This window comes from Cyanidioschyzon merolae, chromosome 1 (assembly GCF_000091205.1).
Source record: "Cyanidioschyzon merolae strain 10D DNA, chromosome 1, complete genome".
NCBI classification, from domain to species: domain Eukaryota; phylum Rhodophyta; class Bangiophyceae; order Cyanidiales; family Cyanidiaceae; genus Cyanidioschyzon; species Cyanidioschyzon merolae.
The window spans coordinates 347233-368446 of NC_010127.1; the positions used below are offsets into that span (position 1 = coordinate 347233).

Here is a 21214-nt window from a genome sequence, read left to right on the forward strand (position 1 = left end):
GCGCGCAGTTCAGTGCTCCACTTTAAACTGAAAAGTTTTCAAGCACGTTACCTGCCCGACATACATACACACATACATAAACATACAGCTTCGTCTCTGAAGCGTCTTGATAGCCACGACGACAGCGTCTCCTCGAAGTGCGGCATGCAACCCGGATGTATCGCCTCGCAGGGCGTCTGAGTGATCCAACGACAAAGCGATGCCGAATGGCTTCACGAGACGCTGGCTCGTACAGTGTTCAATAGCTTCTCGAACAGGTGCACTGAACGCTGCCCTGGCTGTTGACAACACTTGAACGCATCCGAAGGCGTCTGGTGAAGTGCACTGAGCGGAACCGGTACGGAACGCTCCGCAGGGGCCCTGACCTGAGCCCTGCCCTCGAGTTACCTGTTCTTGTGAGGAGCACCCAAGGACGCGAACGTCTGCCTCGAAGCTACCGAGGCGCTGTACTCTGGAACGTACGCTAGAAGGAGCCGGGACACCAGATTCACAAGTTTTTGGTTCGGTTTCCCAGGACGGTACACCGCTACGACTAGCCGGCTCTCTGGCTGTGCTGTGATGCTGGGGTTTTGCGCCGGTTGGGCACGTCCCCGAAGCACACATCGACGACGCTCTTTACCTTCGGACGCATGGGCGCTGACCCCTGACCCGTTGGCTCGACAACAGCAACGCACTTCATATGCGGAAAGGAGCGCCGCCAAGCGTGGATGCACCCGGTGGTTGCGAGCGGCGCAAGCTGGGGATCCTGCAGCCTGCCCGGCGACGTCGACCTCGTTGCAGGCAAGTACGAAGCTGATCCACACCGCTGGGGTAGAGCGAGTGTACCTCGTCCGCTGCAGCCGCGTTTGGGTCCCGCCAGCGTGCCGGACGCGTGCTGCTGGGCTGCATCTTGCTATGCAGCCGGTGGCAGCGTCGCCTCCCTCTGGACAAGTAACAGGGGTGACTCGCTGGGAGCCGAACGTGCTCCTCTCAGCGGTCTTCCTGGGAGCACTCGTCATGAATATGGGTCTTTGGGTATGGAAGAGGCTTTCTTTGAGGCCTACCCGCACTGATGACGTCGTATCTGGCCAGGATACTGAACCGGCATTGGATCCCGACTACGCAGACCAGCAGCGTGCAGGTACGCGGCCAGCAGGCCTCAAGACCAGAGTCCGACAACCAGCTGAACTGGACCAGGTCTCTGGGCCAGCGGCAAGTACAGACACGCCCAGTGCAGACGACAGCGAGCGTGTCGGGCTCGGTGAGACGCTGCGTCAGCTCAACAAACGTTTACGAGAGCTCGAAACGCGGCTTGCAGAGCAACAAAAGAGCAACCAAGCGCTCGAGCGCCAGAGTCGAGAGCTCGAGCAGCGGTATCGTGCAGAGAAAGCACGAAGGCAAGCTCTACGGAAAGAGCTTGCACAAATCGAAACAGCCTATCAACAATTGGAGAAAAGACATGAGGAGCAGATGGCTGCCCTGCGATCCAAAGCAGAGGCACAACTACAGGGTCTGAGGCGTACAGCCGAGAAGCGTTTGACGACGCTGCAGACGCAGCTTGAGGAGAGCATGGTGCAGGCAAAGAAATGGCAGAATCGGGCACAGGTGCTTTCGGCTCAGCTGGCATCACTTTCGGCGGATATGGAGTCGTTATCGGAACGCGAACAGGAGCTTCGGGGCCAGCATTCGGAAAAGTCACAGCGATACGCTGCGCTTCTGCGTGCATGGAAGCAGCTGCGTACAGACTACGAGGAGCTTCAGTCCAAACTGGACGCACGAACAGGGATGCTAGACGCCGAGTCCGAGGAGCGCGCCCGACTCGAACGACAGAATGCGCAGCTTCGCCAGCAGATCCAGGCGTGGATAGAGCATCACCGGGCATCCATTCCGTTCCCGGATGGTGCACCGAATGACGCTGGATCATCAGCAGCAGCAGCAGCAGCAGCAGCAGCAGCAGCAGCAGCAGCCCCTGCGACAAGTGCTACGAAACCGGAGAAGGGGCCCTCGGAGTCGGTAGCGTCCGAGACGCCACCTGCCAGCCCCGATGCGTCGTCGAGGATCCCGAGGCATCCGGGATTCTCTGGGCCTGCAACGAGCCGCAAAAGGCGAATCCGCGTCGATGCAGTCGATCACGTGCTCGAAGTGGGTTTCTTTCGGCAGGAGTTTAACGCTCCTGATACGACATCGTCAGCCGTCCATCCAGACAAGGCGCATTCGAATGAAGGCGTATCTGAGACCACACCACAAACGATGGCAACGAGGCCCGCCGAGCCCCATCCACCTACCAGTTCGATGCGAGCAAGTGTTTCCGTCAGCGCAGCAGCAGAAGAAGCAGCAGAAGAGACACGGGATGCGCGACCGCTCGAGGATACGGCTAGCGAGCAAGCGAGTGGCGTCGAGAAGCAGGCCGCCGATTGAATGGACCCTGACGACCTGTGATGCCGGGCAATGGCACCATCACCGATTTGCTGGATGAAGCGTACTACGAGCGGCAACAGATCACGCGCTTGCTCACAACCCCGTTAAACAGCGTACCTGGAGACCGCAACGATGGTGCCGAGAGCGTCACCAAAGTGGCTTGGTGCAACCGCCGGTCCATCTGGGCCACATGCCTAGAACCCGAGCATTGCAACACTGGCCTGGCGCTTGCAACAGACGGACACTCAGGCAAGGAGGCGGGTTCACGGCACTAGAGAAAAACCGGGAGCAGACATGACGCTCTCGGACGATCGATGTGATTCACGAGCGAATTGATTCGCAGTTGCGTCGTGCCTGGGATACGCAAAAGGCGGCGGACACAACAATGTACAGGTGCTCAATACTGCTTATCCCATTTGATCGAGAGCGAGCGCTTCGATCAAATGCGACTGTCCCCGGCTACTGGCATCCAAATGGCTGCTATCCGGCATCAACGTTCGCCATGCGCGGGTCCGTAATACGTGTCGGCGGCTGGGCGTTGCTTTCGCGGATCGTCGTGGTGTCAGGTCGTCACGCTCGCGCTCTTCCATGTCGCGCGTTCGTGATCTGGGCAGTCGTAACAATCGACGCAGGGATGTCGAGTCAACAAGATCCACAAAAACGTCTGCACATCGATTTCCAAATACCAGACCGTCTAGAATGTAGTCCCATTCGGTAGGGCGGAGCGCGCGCTGAAGTGCCCCCTGCATCTGCGACCATTGCAATGCATTATCGAGCAATATGGTATTCGGGACGCTGTGTCCTACCAGGTCTGCGGGTTGCAAAGCTCGTTGCGGAGCCTCATGCCCAGGTTCGCTATCGACAGGTGTGCTCGTTGCCGCGAACCACAGCGCGTCGGAAGCATCGTTTGCACAAACCGATCCTGGTTGCAGCTGGATATCTGTGGAGGTTGCTGGATATGCTTCTTCTTCTTCTTCTGCTCCTTCTTCTTCAGCCGCTGCTGCTGGAATTGTTGTTGTTGTTGTTATTGTTCGCGGTGGTAGTGGTGTTCGTTCCAGCGCAGCCTGCGCATCCTGTTGCCCTCGAGAGCGCCCTGGCTGGTCAAACGGAGCTGATGCTGATGATGTGGCGATCAGGGCTGCTGCCCCTGGGCCCGGGACTGTACTGCTAGCAGAAGCACCAGGCATTCTGGGTTCGGTCGCAGTCGCGCTAGAGGAGGGCGATCCTTCGACAACAGCAGTCGTGGCGGCAGCAGCAGTCGTCGCACAAGTGATCATGCTGCTGGCATTCCACGACGACGTGTCCCCGGGTGTCGGTACACGGGACGGTCCTGGACCGGGCCGCGAACTCGCCACGCGAGCAGTGCCGTTCATCGATGCTGCGTCTATGTACCGTAGACGTAAATAGGGATGTCGGGTGATACGTCGACCGCCCCAAAGCCAGTACGGCAGCTCTGAGGGCAGGGTGATCTCGGCTTTAAAGCTCTCGACGTACTGGGACTCACTGAGCCGGATCTCGCTGCCCTTCACGTATCGACAAAACTCTGAAAATATGACAGAGAGGTTCCAGTTCTGTAGTCTTCGCAAACACATAATAACGAGACCGGTATTATGCCCTCCGTCACGACAATGGATAAAAAGCGGTTGGTTTCTCTGATCCAGCAGACAGAAGAGAATCGACGCTATCGTGCTTGGCGCAAGCGTTGGCACATCCTCGAACTTGTCCGCGTGCCAGTGCCACAGGCGAATTTTTTCGTTTTGGCAAAACTCGCGCAGGTCTTTCGTCGGTGCGTCGGCTGAGAGCGTTACGATCGACCGAAGTTGCAGACGGCGCAAGAAACGCCAGTTCTTCAGCGTGGGGTACGCGCCACGGTAGAGGCCGTCCTCCACGCACCCGAACCGGAACGGTGTGACCAGGGCGGGAAGCTCCCACTCCTGCATTAGTGAGGTTGTGTACGAAGCGAACCGCTGGAGTACGCAGTTACGCCCAAACTTGACCGGAGCCTCTGGCCCGCTTGCCCTGCTCTTATCCCGGTTCGCAGAAGCGTTCTCGCGTGCACAGCGTTGCCACCACGTGGAGAATAGGAAACCGGAACGCTGAACAACTGGCTATGCGCTGCCTCGGGATTTGTTTTGCGAACTTGTTTTCCATGCAGAGTTTTGATATTCACAGTGAAGCTATAAGCGTTGACAGACTCATGCGTGGTTTGTGGATTCTCGGACGTCTTTTCGGAGTGGTTCATTCGACGGTTTGCTGTTGGAACGTGTGATGTCAACGGAATCAAGATGACTCGGTACGCTCTCGAGCACGGGTGCATGAGATAAGTGATTTGATTAAGCTGTTCATACTTGCAAGCCTCTATGATTCTCATTTCCCTCCGTATACCATGCTCAAATGCCGCATGCTTCAATTGTTTGGAACAGTTCGTTTTGAGGCTGCTCGTAGGGCAGCTATCTGTGCGGACGCACTGACGAGAAAAACTTCAGCGTCGTCATATGCGGAATCCTCCACAAGTTCAAGGAAAACGTTCTTCGAGACGAGCACGTCAAATCATCGATCTCGTTCGGAAAGACAAACCTTCATCTCTTTGCGGCCATCAATGAGATGGACATCGACACCCGGCTGATTCCCCTCATGGGATATGCGTCAAGACGCCCCCGTCGCTTCTTTTTTGCACGGCAGAGCGCCTTGAACTCCGAATGCAGTCACCACAGCCATCGCTTCCGATGTCGAGTTCGGTACCGTGTTGCACGAAGCGAGCATGCGAGGATCGAAAATGCTCCGCATGATTTCCGATGTTGATTCTTATTCGGTTACTCGTTTCATCATGGACGACATCGTGTTCTAGAAATCCTGTATCGAATGGACCAGCGTTCGCTACCCTCTGCAGCAGATAGAACAGGCTCAAAAGGGATCGCCCAGAAGAAAGCACGCGATCGAGGGATATCGTAAGGGGTACGGCATTGGGGAGGCGCTTCGAGGAGAGGCCCCACGGACGTGTTTCAAGAGCATGCATCAAGCGATGATATGAGTCTTCATGCGCCACAGGGCAGCGCCCGACGGTGGAGCTGTTGTTGAGCTTTCGGAAATACTGTCTATAGCAAAGTGTAACCGCTGCGGGGAGTGCACTGCAGAAGTAGGCAAAGGCGTAGAAAACGGCAAGCAAAGCGTAGCTCGCGACGAACTTCGGTACCTGAAAAATGTCGACAACAGCTGGAAGCTGCAAAATCGCGATGTTTCTGCTTCCATCAATACCTTTTGACTCCAAGCAATAGAGCTGAAGGGAAAGAAGAGCCCGGCGTGTTTCATGCCAAAGCTCAACGGGAGAGGAAAACAATGCAGTTGAAGAAAAATCCGCCAGAAGCTAGTGTCGATGACAGTGGACAGTGATACAAACTTCAGCATGGACGCCCGAGTTGGCTGCGTGCGCCTTGCCCATTTCATTCGAACATGAGTATAACGCATCCGGCATTCTACAGCAGCGATGACACCACATGGACAGGGACGAAGGATCTGGGCCCTAGACGATCCGCAGCGTTGCACGACGTGCGCACCTTGCGTATCCAGCCCGCTTCCCCGGATGCCTCCATGAAAACCATCATCGGGTATGTACCATGCATGGCGATGATGCGTTATTCAGTGAGAGGGAAATGCAAGCCTGCACGCCTTGCCCGAACGCCTCTATGAAAACCATCATCGGGTATGTACCATGCATGGCAACGATGCGTTTATCAAAGAACCCGGGCTCGCGTGCTGCCTCGCAGCTGGTACGCCATTTGCGTCGGACGCGCTCCAGTGCGTGGATCCGACTCGAGCGTGCGACAGTCAAGTTGCTTCATGGAGGCAGCTGTGGTGTCTGTTTAGGTAACCAGCGATCATCATCATTTTGCGCATTGGATTCTTTGGGATTCGCGTGAGCAAACCTATCACGGACGCATTAGAGAAGCAGAGGAAACACCTGATCTCTCGAAAGCGGACACCTGCCAGGGTACACGACAGAGCCCTTCTGTACTGATTCAACAGCCAGGGCTGCGCATTCAGCGCGATAGCTAACCCATGCACTCGACTCGAAATCGTCAAGTTTCCAGCAAGTACGGCGTTTCTCTATTGACACTGCATGCATCCTATTCTAGATGTTGTTGAACGCGACGGCTTCGTAACATCTACTGCGCTTTCATCCCTACCAACAAGTACAAGTGCCAGATCCACAGCCGGATCGCCAGAAGTATCGATCTCGTCCCGGAAAAAAGGACTTGGAGCCCGCATTGCCAGTCGCCCGCATCTCTAGGGCCGTTTGATGCACGCCGCAGCGGCACTGCGTCCATTGCTGGTGCAGCGCCAGCGCGGTACCCTCGGCGATGTCCGCTTTGTCCAGACCTAGGATCGATTTCGAGAGCGTGCCTCGCCTGCGTTCGACGCGAGGGCGTACACGTGTCCCATTTTCTCCTCCGACGGTTCCACGTTGTAGGCCTACCCGCGATCGCCGGCCATTCTTTTCTTTGCAGATTGGTGCACTTACCCAAATAAGGCAGTTCGGAGCGGGCATAGTTCTCCGCTCTATCTCTACTGCCAAGTCCGACACTTTTGGGGTTATCGGTGCAACAAGGCAGGTCTCGGTGTGAAACAAAACTGGCTTGGGCGCTAGCTGCCGGAACAAACCGCCTCGTACAGCATACCGTGCCTCAGGGCGAATACCCCTGGGAGCGGTGCTGAACATCGTAAAGTGCGTTCCAGATAACAAAGACTGTTCAGGGGGGTTTTGGTATCTGATTGAACTTATTGCGAAAGCCTTTGACTCCATTGTTTTATTGGTTTGACATGTACGGATCAGGTGCTGGAGCCTTTGCGGGGCAGGAGCAGTTCGCCGCGCACGCAAGTCGACGGACCTCGTTGGAGATGCCGTTGCAGGAGCGGGCCACGCACGCGGCCCCTCGAGGTGAACTCGAAGCTGTCGGTCAGAGCGCTGCATCGCAGGCGAGTCCGAGCGACGCTGCGTCGCCCGCGGAGCGTCCCAAGCCCGCTTCCTCTGCGAGTGCTTGCTCACACGCGAGCGTGCCGCTCTGGGAGAAGCGGTCGTTACCTGGATTCCGCATCGACACGACACCCGTGGTCCATACGAACGGAAAGGATTCGGGTTTTGGAATTCGCTCGGGCAGTACGCTGTCGTTAGCTTCGCGCTCAGATGCGCCTGGCGACGCGGTGCATATACCTTCTCGCAGGGGTACCCTGAGTAACCTGAGCAGAGCGAACCTAAGCGAGCAGCCCTTTGCTATCTCGCCGACGAAGAAAGAGCTGAGATCGCCCGGTGCGCTCGAGCCGAATATCGGACGCGGCTGCAGCAGCTGCCGACCCGCACACACAGGAAACCGGACTCCCGGCTGGGGCGCGCAGTCGCGCACATCTACGCACGAGACACGTCCAGAAGCGCACCCATGGACAACACCAACAGCAGCAGCAACAGCAGCAGCAGCAGCACATCCACCACGGACGCCTGCAAGTGCACCGCCCATTGGCGCCCACGCAGTCAACGACCTGTACAAAACAGAACTGTGTCGGTCGTGGATAGAGACTGGCGCCTGTCGCTACGGGAGCAAGTGTCAGTTTGCGCACGGACAGGAGGAATTGCGCCCGCTACCCCGCCATCCGAAATACAAGACCAAAGTGTGCAAAAACTTTGCGGAAAATGGAAGTTGTCCCTACGGGAGCAGGTGCCGCTTTATTCACGAACGTACCCGAACGGGAAGCTTTGAGGGTCTCGAGCCCGAGCTCCTAGCTGTCGTGACGGCTGGCTCCAGCGCGACACCACGCAAACTGCCCATCTTCGAGCAGCTCCACCACAGCATCGAAATCGATACCGCCCGCCCGCTTGGCGCCAGACCTGCGACACCCAGTCGCGAGTGTGTCTCGCCGGAGCGCCAGCGAGACCGCTTTTTCGGAACATTCGTTGCTGAGCCGCCTTCGCCTCCGTCGCCTGTGCTGTCGTCGCCTGTGCTGTCGTCGTCGCTGCCGCCTAACTGCAGCAGCAGCAGCAGCAGCAGCAGCAGCAAGGCAGCCGCCGTAAGTGCACAGACGACAAACGCCCTCGCGAACTCGTGGCCCGAAAATCCTTTGCTGCCGTCGCCAGGTTCGGGCGCCTGCCTGTCGCTGCCTCCGTCGGCACCGGAAGCGACGGGAAAGCGGTCTGAGCCCAGCGATCGATCACAGCTGTCGCCAGCGCGAAGCGTGGAAACACCGAATTCGAGGCCGCTGGATGCAACCGCAATATCGTATTGGAATTGGTGGAGTGCGGAGCACTCGCCAGTGAGCAGGCACGCACTCGAAGCCGCCAAGGTGCTTCCCATGGACGCATTACCGCTATCCGTGAAGCAAGAGCGCGTCATGACCTGGCACAGTATGGAGGAGAGTCTCAGCCCAATAACGCCGGCAAATATCGTCGCGGGTGCTGCCGCTGAGGAGCTCCCCAAATCCGTGTCCACCACCTGGGGTAGTGCTCGGAGTCTGTGGACGGCATTCAGTGCGGCCTCGATGCCGCTTTCCGCGACGCCATCGACCCCGTCGCCATCTTCCTCCTCTTCGTCTGCGTGTCTTTCGGCATTGTCTTCGACAGCGACGCTGAGCCTGAAAGCGGAAAGCGGCGGCGTTGCCGACTCGAAAGAGCGGTGCACGGCGGGGAGCCAGGACCAGGGCCAGGGCCAGGCCTTGACGCCTGTCGCCGGTCAGAATACCTGTCACGGAAAAGACGCCTTTACATGGATTCATTGACGGTTCGCGCTATGTCAGACGTCTGGAAACTCAAACACAACATCCTTGCCCGTAAGCTTCTTGTAAACGATGGCATACGTGTCGATACGATGCTCGACCTGGTTGCGCTCGTTGGGGTCCAGGTGCACCCGCAACAGGCGCGTCTGGTCCGTACGGTACAGAATCCGTTTCCCGACAATATCCGTGGGGTACACGACGTCTTCGAGGTATGCCTCATGGACAGCTGTGAGCGTGCGTGAGTGTGGACGTTTCTGTTTCAAGAGCCGGCGCCCGTTCCGCTCCCTAGGCAGAATGCGTCGTTTCCCGATGATCACGACCTGCTTCCCACTGAACTTTTTCTCTAGTTCTCGTACAAGTCTCGTGTGCACTCGGTGGTACTTGGACAGGAGACGGTACGGAACAACAAGCAAAATGGCGCGACGTCCACCACCACCTACATCGATTTCCACGGCGCTATGAAACACGAGCTCGCGCAGGTCCGCGCGCCACTCCGCCGACCCCGACTCGAGATCGTACATCGCTTGTGCCACTTGCTCCTCAATCGGGCTTATGCGCTCTTTCGTTTGTTTCACAATCCTTCTCATGATAACGCCCGAGTCGCTGGGAACGGTCTCCATCGTTTCGGAGAGTACTGGTCAGCGTCTGCACGCGTATGTTTCCGCAAAAGCGCAGCCCAGTGCTCGCCAGGGGTCGCAGCGGCAGGGACGGGCCGGGCGCGGCGGCGACGGCGGCGATCGCGGCGATCGCCACCACATCATTACGCTTTATATATCAATTTACGAGAGCAAATCCCAAGACGTACGGGACCCAAGGATCGAAACCTCGTCTCGCTAGGAGCGGATGCGGCCTTCGGCGGCGGCGGCGGCGGCAACGATACACCACCGTCAGAGGCAGGCACCGTCTCAAAAGCGAGATGGCGCAGCGGAAGCGTGATGGGCTCATAACCCATAGGTCCGACCGAACGCTCTTTTGCCACTCGCCTCGCTCCAGAATACATCGCTTCCCCATATCTGCCCTAGCGTCGACGCATCTCGGGGGCGTTTCCCATGTACAGGACCATGGGCACCGTCCAGGCGAGATCGACTGCAGCACCACACCAGGCAGGAGACGTCGTGCGACGTTCCCCGAGATGCCGCGCACCAAGCACCGCTTCGGGATTCAGGCGCAGCAAGCCTGGGCGTGCATCGACCACACCGATCGATGCTGCCGGAGACCGTCGGGCATCCCCGATAAGCACTCGAACCCGGCGCACGAAACGGACAATCAGTGAAGCTATGCGCGTTCATCCGCAACTGCGCACCGATGACGGTGTTCACGAAGCGTCGCACAGCGGGTGCCAGCGCCATATATTCCCATTGCTGCCGCCGAGCAGCGCATCATCCACGGCCGGTATCTGCGTACCAGACGGCATCGTCGGGAGCGCCCGCGGCTTCAGCGCTTTTGGGCGACGGCAGCACACATGCGCACAGCGACACAGTACGCATCCCATGCGTCTACCTGGATGTGATCGGATGCACCTGTGCCGCTGATGCCCAGCGAAGCGATCTCACGTGCTCTACATGCATGGGAACGTTGGGCTAGTTTCTGCTCTGCATTTCCCAGATGCGAATGAGGCTTGAAGAATCGAGCGGGTCTGCAGGTGCCGAGCCTCACATGAGCGGTCACTGCAACGCATGCCATGTCGCCACAGTCGCGCAACAGAGACAGGCCGAGCGCACCGCACACCCCTGCATGGGCATGGGTTCAAAGCGCGTCTGCTGAGGGGCACGCTGTTGCGGCTGCTGGGGCTTCTCTACCTCGCCCGGCAACCGGGGCATGCCAAGTGCGCGCCCTGACGACACACCCGGTCCGAAGTACCCGCGATAGCGATGCAAGCGCACGCTGATTCTCGAGAACAAATACGCATCATCGTTCGGCGTTGATGGGCGCGAAAACCTCCACCATTCCGCTGGCTGCCGCAGCGGCAGACTGTAAGCGCGGATTCGTAACCAGCACCCGGGCCTTGTCATTGCCGTGGTCGATCTAGACACGCGAGGAGCACAACCCGACCAGGAGCGAGTACGGAGCAGGCAGTGCTGTTGCGTTTATCGCTCGCGAAACGAGTATTGCTGTGGAAGACGCAAATGCGCTCGAAGCGCGCCGCTGTTGCAAACACCTACACATCAATACACAAATATGCTGAAGGAAGCTTCGCAGGAAAGCTGCTTTTTAACGACGCGCACCACGCGGTATGCATATCTCGTCGAAAAAAAGCGCCCGATATGAATGTACCAATCCGCTCATCAGGCCTGAATAACCATGAACTTTACACGGGGATACGGCTGCACCGATTCATCGTCCTAAACCGCTACTCCCGTTTCGTCGAGAACGCACCCAGTGCTGGTCGGCTCGCTGGTGTCGCCAGTGTCACCGGTGACGTCCGCTGATGTCCATCCGCAGTATGATCATAGTCAGCAGGAGCAGCAGCAGCAGCAGCAGCAGCAGCAGCAGTAGCAGTAGTAGTAGTCGAATGTTGCAGCGACGCGTAAAACACGCGCAGTTCCTCAAAACGAGCAGCGCATGCGGCTGCGCTTCGTGTCGGAACGAGGGAGGCGATAAGCTGCCACCGGGCTGCACCTTTGGAAGCACCAAAACGTCGCAGCGCCTCCTCCAGTTGCCGCTGCTCACTGACCGTCCAGGAAGCAACATTCGGTGGCGTCAGGCTGGCAATGCGTTGACCAACGCTCTGTGGCGCCCGCATGAGCGCCTGCGCTTGAGCCCGTATCTCAGCCGGCGTATACCGGTGCTGCAACGCTTCCGCGATGCGCGTCCAGCGGTCTCGCGTACCAGCGGGATACTTTTTCAGTGCACGCGAGAGAAGCGCCAGCTCCTGCGCACTCCATGCATCCGCATTTGCAGCGCGCTGCGTAGACGCGGCATCAGGAGCAATCGTCGCTGCCCCATTTCGGCAACCGCCCACACCGCATGACGTTTCGTGCGATCCCTCTGCGTCTCCGCTGAGCGATGACAACCGCGACGACGAGTTAGAGCCGGCAGTCGTCGCGAGTGCAGCTGCATCGCCACCCGCATCCATGGTGGTGCTTCCAGCGTCTGCGAACTCGCCGCGATGCCTCTGATGCCTTTCGAGCGCATCAGCGCGCCCGGCACGTCCGGTACCCTCATGAACACCAGGCGGTTGTACCAGTGTCTGGCACTGTGCCCCAGGCGTCACTCGATGATCCGTGGACGCATGCGACGCCACTGCGTCTACTTCCACAGACGCAGTGCGCAACGCAGGGCGCACAGCTTCTCCATAGACGGCTGCATTCTGAGATAATGACGTTTCCGCGGGATGCTGCGCCTGCGCAGGCGCTCCATCCGCTGCCTCCAGCCACTGCTCCCGAAAGCGTCGCCGTGCTGCCCGCTCAGCCGCTTTGCGCTGGCGCTCAGCTTCGCGTATCCTGCGCATACGCGGATCCAACCGATAACTCCGCTCGACAAGCTGCCGAATACGTGCGCGCTCCAGCTGCTTCCGTCGCAGGCGCGCTTTGCGCTCCTGGCGTTCATGAAAGCGACGTTCCTCGCGAGTCATACTCTGATCCTCCCACAGCTGATCCGCATCTTCCGAAGGGAACTCGCGCCACGACTCAAACGCTTGCCAGAACGCGTAAAACGCTAGCACTTCATCGTCTGGTGTCGAGGCATCGCCGAGAAGCGGCACCGGCTGCCGGCAACTCCAGCGTGCATTGCGGCGAAACGTTGCCCCGAAGACTGCGTAGAACGCAGCTTCATCGTGCGCATCCTCTTCATCCGGGACACTATCGTCAAAGTTTCCGTCCTTCGAGTCATAAATCAGGCGACGTTGCGGGTGTAGGAGCACCCGCAGCGCCTGCTGGAGTCCCTGGAATACCTCATGCGCCTGCTGACGTGCGTTCGGAGACAGACGCACCACTCGATCCGGGTGCACAGCAAGGGATACCCGCTTATACGCTTGTCGAATATCGTCTGTGCTGGCCAGGTATCGAATGTTTTCCAGTCCCAAAAGCCGGTACCAGTCGCCTTGGCGAACAGCGATCAACAATGCGTCCAGCTTTGCCGGTTGTGGTGCGTTATCCGACACGCTCGGGTCGTCGTGCGTGCCGGTGGAGTCGGCTTCAGGCAACGCATCGCGAAGGCTGGACTCAAAGCACTCGAAGAAGGTACGCCCAGCGCACTCGAGGCGCCTCGGGCGACAGCGCGCTGCGGACGCGAACACCGCACTAGCCGCTGATGTCGTGCTAGCGTACGGAAGCGCCCGCCTGGGTCCCGTCTGTGACCGGGATCGGCTCTCGTGCTCCATGCATGGAAGAGGAGTCTTTTACCAAGGCACAAAGTCTGCAGGGATGTTCTCGAAAACCCCAATGGTGCCGTCGTGTGCTGCAACGACGACCACCAGGCCGTCAGAAGTGGACGTTGCGCGCAGCAGTGCCGCCGTACCAGTTGCAGACGACGACAAGGGCGTTGCTGCTGCTGCTGCTGCTGCTGTTACTGGTGCTGGTGCTATTTTCGCACGTGTTGGGTAGATGGAAGTGGACGGGCTTCGCTCGATGACGTCCAGTCGATTGGTGCTGCGCTGGGGTGCAAACACCGCAGCTGTAACGTGCGCTTCACCGAACGGCATGAAGGCCTCGAAACGGTCGTTACGGTAACGACGAATACGAGGCAGTTGACTCGAACTGGTACCGTCGCGGCTTGTGCCTGCTGCTGCGCTGCTGGACGGATTCGAGGTCAATGCGGATGCGGATGCCCGTTCCGACAGCATACGGTCTGGATAGTACTGCTGCTCGGTACGGGCCGCATTCGTCGTGCTACTCGGGTTGTTGGTGTTGGTAATGGGCCCTGAGTGCCGCGTCTGCGGGTTACTCGCAAGTGCCGCTGACGCTTCGGGTGCCATTTCATGAGCTGCAGCAGCGGTGCCGCCACCTGCGTCACGCAACCGGGGCGTGCCTTTCGACCACTGGCTTAGGTGCAAGGCACAACCGGGTGCGCTGTGGTGTCCGGCTTGCTCGTACAGCACCGTATTCCAGATGTAGACGAGCCGATCCTCACTAGCCGTGATCACGTACCGAAAATCGTCACTGAAACTTGCCCGGATATGGTTCCAAGTACAGGAGTGTCCGACGAACTTGCTTACAATGCGCAAGTCCTGAACCCGATACAACCGTATACGACTGTCGTTGGTGCTGATCAATACTTCGTAGTGCTGAGAGCTGTTGCTGCTGCTGCTGCTGCTGCCGGTGTTGCTGCTGCTGTGTGCACTCGGTGCCATGGTCGCTGCAAACTCGTTGCCGGCGTTCTGTCCAGGTACGAAAACGTTGGAGGTCGTCGACACCGCTGGAGCGGTACTGCCGCTGCCGCTGTTGGTGCCTCGACCAGGGCCTCGATCCGGTGTTGGCATCATGGCGAAACTGGTGATTTTGCTGCCCTTGCTATTGCGTCCGCGACGACTGTGCACCTCCAGGGTCGTGATGTACTGGAGAGCCCGTTCGCCCTCCTCGAAACGGACAACGTTGTAGACTTTGCACTCACCGCGATACGTGCCAACGAGCGCCTGCTCGCCGTTGGGTGTAAACCCACAAGCGGTTACGAGGCCCCGCACTTCTGCATAGTCTGAAACGTGCCGCGAGCTAATGTTCCAGAGACGAATACGCTCGTCCAAAGAGCCACTGAGGAAGAAATTCTCGTTCCGCGGATGAAAGGCGACACAGGTTACAAAATCGGCATGCAGGAACTTGCGCAACACCTGGTTGTAGTCTACGTGCCAAAGACGCACAGTTTTGTCCATAGAGCTGGATAAAAGGAAATTATTGGCAGACCACGCGACACAGAGAACGTCACCCCCGTGTCCGCGAAACACTCGATGAGGCTCTCGGACCTCGAATAGACAGCGTGCGTACAGACGCTCGGGTCCGTCGTCCACGGTGACCGCTGCTCCGTCGCTGCTTTCCGGAGGCGGGGTCAGCAGCCTTTGAAACGCTCGCGCGCCTGCCGTAGCCGGTGAGCGCAACCAGCTGGCAATCTCCAACAAGTCCGCATTCGAATAATTCAGCGTGTGCGGCTCGTTCTGCACTTTCCAAACCATGATCACGGCGTCTTGACCGCCAGTCGCCAGATATCGACCATCGGCAGAGAATTCCATACTCCAGACAGGTCCTGTGTGCGGCCTGAAGCACTGTACCAGACACATGTTGGCGGTGGTGTTAGCTCCTCGCGACTTGTTCGGAGCATGGACGCGCACAAAGCGCTGTGCAACACGGAATTCCCGAAGCAGCCGTTGGTACTCGCGCTTGTTCAAAGCGCTACCCTTTTCAGGGAACTTGAATAGAAAGCGCGGCCTACCGAGTACGGTCGTGTCCTCAGTGATAGCGCGTTGCGTCGCTGTACTGGCAGTAGCTGGTGCGGCGGCTTTTGTAAGCAGGCCCCGGTCGAGGCTGCCCGCGGGTGACCGAAAATCCTCGACTGTGTCGTCGACTACGGAGCCGAACGCTTTTCCATCGCCAGCGAGCGGCGTCTCTGCGGCCGCACCGGCGGTTGATGTCAGCGATGTGAGCGAGTCTGCACCGGCTTGCACTCGCTGTGTATTGAGCATTGCACCGTCTTGCCTGGTGCGGGTCGCTGCCGACTTGCTGTGCTGCAAAGCCGCGGCTTGTGTCGAGGATATCGAGGGCGACGCATGCGTCGGTGCTGTTTTCGCGCGCGGTAATAATGAAAATGCTCGAATTCGCCCCAGTGGCGTCGAGGAAAAGGTACGTGAACGGCGACTTTTCGTACCGGAGCTTGCGCCCGTCGGATCGTCCTGGTGGGGGTCACGACGCTGCATGACGGAACGTTGTCGCCGCATCAGTTGCTGCACTGTATCCGCGGAAGTCATCTGGGCAACTTCCTGCTCAGTGAGATACCGTTCTTCACCGGTATCCAAGTTCTTAATAAGAAATTCTACACCCTGCTGCGGCTTCCTCGAATCACCCGCGGATCGCTCTCTCATCCGAGTGATCACTTGAAACCCAGCTTGATCCACTTCAGCAGTACCGAACTCTAGAAGCAGATCTCGTCGACTCGAATCCGGAGACGGTTTGCGCAGTGGCTGGGTTAGCCTGTGCAGCAAACTGCGTCCCGACTCTGGGGCAGTGCTGAGGCGGCCCCTCAGGTCCGTGTCACCACCTGCACTGGTGCCGATTGGTGCAGCTAAACTGCCGCTTCCGCTCCTTTCGAAAGCCGGCGGGTACGTGGCGTCATCGACACTGCGGCTGCGATGCCGCTGACCGGTGCTGGAACCCGAGCGCTGATGCTCCGGGTGCCTTGCACGCGTCTCCGAAACTATACTGGTCCGTTTGGGAAGGTTTTTCCCGACGAAGCCTCGAACGGAAGAGAGGAAGCCGCGGAAGCTCAACCACGAGGAGTCCGAAGCAGGTACATCGGAGCTGGAGCCCACCTCACCGAGTGAATGTCGGGCAGCAGCTGGTCCAGCGATGTCACTAGTTGATACAACGGCACCGCCAGTGCCTCTTTCGATTTCCGATACCAACGACTTGCAGTCAAGGGGTGCGGGATCCACTTCTGTGGTCTCTTGCGGAGTGGCAGCCAGGTCGAGTGCGCTACCGTAGGAGCGCAGTGACGAATAACTCATTTCAGGAAGCGCAGAGCCCCGGGAGATACGCTCAGGGCTCGAGTCAAAGCTCTCTGTTCCCGTACGCGATCTTGAATCACTCGCGTCACTGCCGATACGTACATAACGCCCAGAGAGCGTCTTTTGATTCATAACCTGCTCGGCAGCGTTGCCGCTCAGCGTGTTCCGCTCTGTTCCGCGTTATTTCCGGAACCTTACGCAAGGTCTTGAGTGCTGGGTTCCACGGAGACACACACACACACACACCGGTTCGCAAGCCTTGCACGCTCCACTGAAAGCAACCTTGTCCGCGCCACGACAAGCTCACCCGCTTTTCCACCTGCAATAAGTGCACTGGAGCTCCTCAGGAAGCTCAGGTTCCTGGAATTTTACTCGTACAAACGAGTTTCTTACGATCCGCGTTGACTCGTTCCGTTGGCGTCGCACGAGCACTAGTGCCAGCTCGCAAAGCAAAACACCCCTGACCGGAATGACGACACTCGGGCGCCACTGGCCTGTCTCCAGCAAGCTTCGCAAGAAGCCACTGACCACAGACTGATAAAGTGCGTTAACGAAAACTTACCTCGACGGAAGCAGGCACCGCTAAGGGAGTAAAGAGCGCGTTCCTCCGAGCTACAAAGGCAGCTCACTGGTGTCGACGTCGAAACCCGTACAAAAACTCCAGTATCTAACCAGTAGGTTCTGCAACTGCTTCCCTGCGCACAAGTCGGCGCGATAGAGCACGCCACACCGATCGCCTGCTTATCGATGCACCGACGTGCACAAGTCTCCCAGTCTTTTTGACCGGCTCCCTGTTACCGGTTTCAACTTGTTCTTCTACGTTTCTACCTTGAGAGGCTGACCGACAAAGTTGTCTCTCGTCAGTTCCAGGAGTCTCTTCTCCAGCACGGCATAGCTCTTTATATTGATAGAAGCACTAAAGTCTCGGTTCACGCACTCCAGGCGTTTCTCGTCGCCGCTTGTACTCACCAGTGCAGGGAGTCCTCGAACCTGTGCCCTGCTTTCCATTTCCTGCCCTTCCGTCACCGCTCCGTACTTTTGGATATCCCCAGGGCTCCTTTGGCACTTTTCCATCTCAACCCTCTGAAGTGTACACCCTAGCTCGTGATGAATGGATGACGTTCCGAACGCATTTATCAGTATCGAAACGAAAAGGTGTGCGCAGTCCTTGTACGCTCGTGTCGACGGAGCTGGTATACAACCTTTTGTGGACGCCCAGCGTCCTGATCCGTATGCTAATACGAGCATTTTACGCTTGTCCTCCTTGAGGGCCCTCAACTCATTGAAGAACTTGTCAAATGCACGCTGCTTTCCTCTGTGCAGACGCATATGCAGACGAGCCCATCTGGTCTTGGTGTACTGTTGCCACAGCGCCTCCCAATGAGCAGTACAAACTTTCATGAATTCCAGAAAAGCCTCAAAGTCCGCTCCTCGGCTAGTCACCTCGCTCAAAGCTTCCAGGTGCTCTTTCACTCCTCGATTCTATTCCTTAATTTTTTCCTCGCGTTCATTTTTCCGGATTCTCGATCGTATCTTGCTCTCGAGAAATTTAAAAGACACATGTCTTCTGACGTAAGCTGCCGTCAGTGCCATCTTCCGCACGCTTGGGTGCTGCGATGGTCATGATATTCGTGTCCCCAGGGTCCGCGCCAACGACATTGTCGTTCTCCTGGACCTCCTGCATCACAGGATCCGCCTCGTATATATGTTCATGTTTCGTCGCGGGCGAAGCCGGGGACGGAACTGGACGATCTACCTTCAAGCACTTATAATCTACAAATATGGCTACTCCATCACTTTTGATCATCCCAGGGAATAACTTTTGCTTGCTCACTTTGAGGCGTTCGAAATCGAACATATTCTTCCAGTACGTCTCCCGGTTTTCACCGGAGAACTCGAAATTCCTTACATCGAACTCTGGACTGATCTCCTTCATGATGCCATGAAGGACGCTCGAGTCGATTGCCACAATATCTGACTTGACGGTGCACAACGGAGCGACATGGAAGCGCTTACCCATTAGGGCAGCCTCCCGTCTCTCCGACTCTTCATTTTTTCCCCACTCAGCTTCATCTCTGCCTTGCGTTCGAGTTCTCGGTCCAAAAACACAAAATACCGTAGAATGAGGCGATAGTATCTTTCCGTATCCTTTTTCAACTCTGATATCTTTTCTACTGGATTCGCTAGCCCCAGTACCGCACGACGCTCTTGAATAGACGCACGGATTCCAGAAGCTTCATTCCTTCTCATGTGTGATGTCTTCTTGTCTACGGATTCGATCCTCTGTTCATTCTCCCTATCGTTCGTGATGCCATCGATGGTGACCCATCTCGCCCTGTGAGGCAGGGCCGCCTATAATGCAAACGCGGTGCGTATCATGAAACGTTCGAGGTTCATAGTCATATCGCTCATCAGGTACGTGGGGTACTTCATCGCTCCGTAGGTGCGAATTCGCCAGTCTCCCCTCTATCGAGTACCGTTGAGGCGGTATTCGGCGTACTTTTTGTGCAGTATACACACTCGCGCATTTTTCGTCGACATATCCCAGGTGCTTACCATCCGGTAGCGTATAACGGTCTCGTTGAAAAATTCCTCCGGAACCTCGACTTTTTTGGTGTCCGTCACGTTGTTGTATATCTCTTTTACCAAATGCACTAGTACTGGAAAAGCCTTTACAATACTCAAGGAGTACGACTCGACACGGTTTCCGATGGCCTCTCGCAACTTCTGCTTGTACGGATCCTTGATACATCCAAGAAAACGAGCTTTCACTACCATCTCGTCGTACTGTCGTCTTTGATGCAGGCATAGACGTCTGGGATCCTGTCTCAGCTTCTTGGACGTGTCTTGTTCCTCTTTGCTCGGCACTGTTCTCCGTTTTCTTCCGGCAGCCGGTGACACCAGGCCTCCAGGATCCTCTACTTCCTTCTCCACAACTTGCCTTTTTTCTATAATTTTAGATTGAATGCTCTTTGAACGCCTCTGCTGTAAACAGTGTAAAATCACTTGAATTCACTAACTTGAGGGTCGAAGCATAAGTGAACTGAAAACTATACTTTGTTATGACTTGAATGTAAATACAAGTTGTGCGTTAGACACCAAGTCAACGAATGATCAGGATCGCATATCCCTTCAATGCCGAGATGCTCGTCGCGTCTGATGCCTCCAAGATGCGGAAATGCGCTAACCGACCGGACTATATAGAGCAAAGAACAGAAACGAACCATTAAATAGCAACGAGATGGCAATTTCTTTCCCCTCTACGGTAAACGTTAGAAAATGGCAAACGCTTTCCGTATAATCGAATGTCTACAGGTGGCATGTCCCGCGTGCCGGACGAGTCTGCAGGGCTAATGCTTCGTGCTCGCCCCAGTGGCAGATGCTTTATTGAGACCTGCGCAACTCGTCCGAAACGCTGCTTATTCTGGGACTAGGAGCGGCTAGCTTGCATCTGGGCATCGCGCTTGTCTCAGCGGACTCCTCGTGTATTCCTTCGCGCTGCCGCATGCAGTAGATCTGTCTGAACAGATTCCAAGCCCCCAGAATAATAATGAATCGCGACCCGGTATCGCGCTAGCCACGCCTCGAGCCAACGTCATCACTCGCATGGTAAAAACGATCTATCTCCGTGATGCTTGTGCTCCAGCGGCATAGGCGCTCCTGCAGGTACAGCACGACAGGCACTCGGCGCTCGATCGAACGCACAAAACGAATTGTATATCCGAAAAGAAGTATAGGTCATGCAACTTGGAGAAAGGATGCAGCAGCACGATGTACGCCTCCTCGAAAGCCAATATCCATCCAATCCGCAACCTGAAATCCAAGGTCAACGGACACTTTTCAGCCATCGACAGAATTCCCGCTGCGCTACGCCGCGCGTACCCGCAGGCTGCGCGCAGGCGCCCCGTTTCCAATCGATTCGAGCGTTTTCAAACGCAGTGCTCCGTATAGGCACGAGTTCCAGCGCCAAAAGTGCGTGATAGAATGCCGGCTCAGCAGATACAGTACTCGGAAAAATATTATGATGATACATACGAGTACCGTCACGTTATTCTGCCCCCAGATATTGCGCGTCTTTTGCCGAAGAACAAACTTCTCAGCGAGGCAGAGTGGCGGAGCCTTGGCGTGCAGCAGTCACGGGGCTGGGTTCACTACGCTATCCATCGACCAGAGCCCCATATTCTCCTATTTAGACGCCCGTTGAACTACTCGCAGGGTGCTACTACTGCGACGACGGGGCTATCGCAGAACCCTTCTGAATCTGCCTCACACGCCGTTCCGTGAACAGCAGAGGATGCGGGGAATCGCTCACCGGCCGCGTCGTTCGGGTGACAGCGGTAGCATTCCCCAGCAAAAAACGTCTTGATGCAAGCGGTACTAGATGCTTGTATTCGGTTGCGTTGAAGTTAC

The 21214-nt window shown here is 57.0% G+C and overlaps 7 protein-coding genes and 1 non-coding gene across 8 annotated transcripts, besides 4 other annotated features; 4 read left to right on the forward strand and 4 right to left on the reverse strand.

Annotated features, from left to right (window-relative positions):
- Window positions 1-558: 558 nt before the first annotated feature.
- CYME_CMA118C (hypothetical protein, conserved) lies at window positions 559-2397 on the forward strand (the record flags this gene model as incomplete). Its single annotated transcript, XM_005535040.1, has 1 exon — window positions 559-2397. One exon carries the CDS (start codon window positions 559-561, stop codon window positions 2395-2397), a length of 1839 nt encoding a protein of 612 aa, XP_005535097.1.
- Window positions 1266-1605: a sequence feature (possible transcribed region).
- A 407-nt stretch (window positions 2398-2804) lies between the features above and the next one.
- Window positions 2805-4337, reverse strand: CYME_CMA119C (similar to oxidant-induced cell-cycle arrest Oca1p; the record flags this gene model as incomplete). Its single annotated transcript, XM_005535041.1, has 1 exon — window positions 2805-4337. One exon carries the CDS (start codon window positions 4335-4337, stop codon window positions 2805-2807), a length of 1533 nt encoding a protein of 510 aa, XP_005535098.1.
- Window positions 3772-7122: a sequence feature (possible transcribed region).
- A 93-nt stretch (window positions 7123-7215) lies between these two features.
- Window positions 7216-9159, forward strand: CYME_CMA121C (unknown zinc finger protein; the record flags this gene model as incomplete). Its single annotated transcript, XM_005535042.1, has 1 exon — window positions 7216-9159. The coding sequence occupies one exon, from the start codon at window positions 7216-7218 to the stop codon at window positions 9157-9159; it is 1944 nt and encodes a 647-aa protein (XP_005535099.1).
- A 14-nt stretch (window positions 9160-9173) lies between these two features.
- CYME_CMA122C (40S ribosomal protein S7) lies at window positions 9174-9776 on the reverse strand (the record flags this gene model as incomplete). The annotated part of the gene is made up of 1 exon (XM_005535043.1): window positions 9174-9776. One exon carries the CDS (start codon window positions 9774-9776, stop codon window positions 9174-9176), a length of 603 nt encoding a protein of 200 aa, XP_005535100.1.
- Window positions 9777-9969: 193 nt separating this feature from the next.
- CYME_CMA123R lies at window positions 9970-10115 on the forward strand. The gene is made up of 2 exons: window positions 9970-9992; window positions 10067-10115. It is a non-coding gene; the product is annotated as a tRNA-Met (tRNA).
- A 1391-nt stretch (window positions 10116-11506) lies between these two features.
- On the reverse strand, window positions 11507-13477 carry CYME_CMA124C (probable cell division protein glsA; the record flags this gene model as incomplete). Its single annotated transcript, XM_005535044.1, has 1 exon — window positions 11507-13477. The coding sequence occupies one exon, from the start codon at window positions 13475-13477 to the stop codon at window positions 11507-11509; it is 1971 nt and encodes a 656-aa protein (XP_005535101.1).
- An 18-nt stretch (window positions 13478-13495) lies between these two features.
- CYME_CMA125C (similar to Rab11-binding protein) lies at window positions 13496-16936 on the reverse strand (the record flags this gene model as incomplete). Its single annotated transcript, XM_005535045.1, has 1 exon — window positions 13496-16936. One exon carries the CDS (start codon window positions 16934-16936, stop codon window positions 13496-13498), a length of 3441 nt encoding a protein of 1146 aa, XP_005535102.1.
- Window positions 13636-14833: a sequence feature (possible transcribed region).
- A 708-nt stretch (window positions 16937-17644) lies between the features above and the next one.
- Window positions 17645-19619: a sequence feature (repetitive element).
- A 1169-nt stretch (window positions 19620-20788) lies between these two features.
- CYME_CMA127C (cyclin-dependent kinase regulatory subunit) lies at window positions 20789-21088 on the forward strand (the record flags this gene model as incomplete). The annotated part of the gene is made up of 1 exon (XM_005535046.1): window positions 20789-21088. One exon carries the CDS (start codon window positions 20789-20791, stop codon window positions 21086-21088), a length of 300 nt encoding a protein of 99 aa, XP_005535103.1.
- Window positions 21089-21214: the final 126 nt, after the last annotated feature.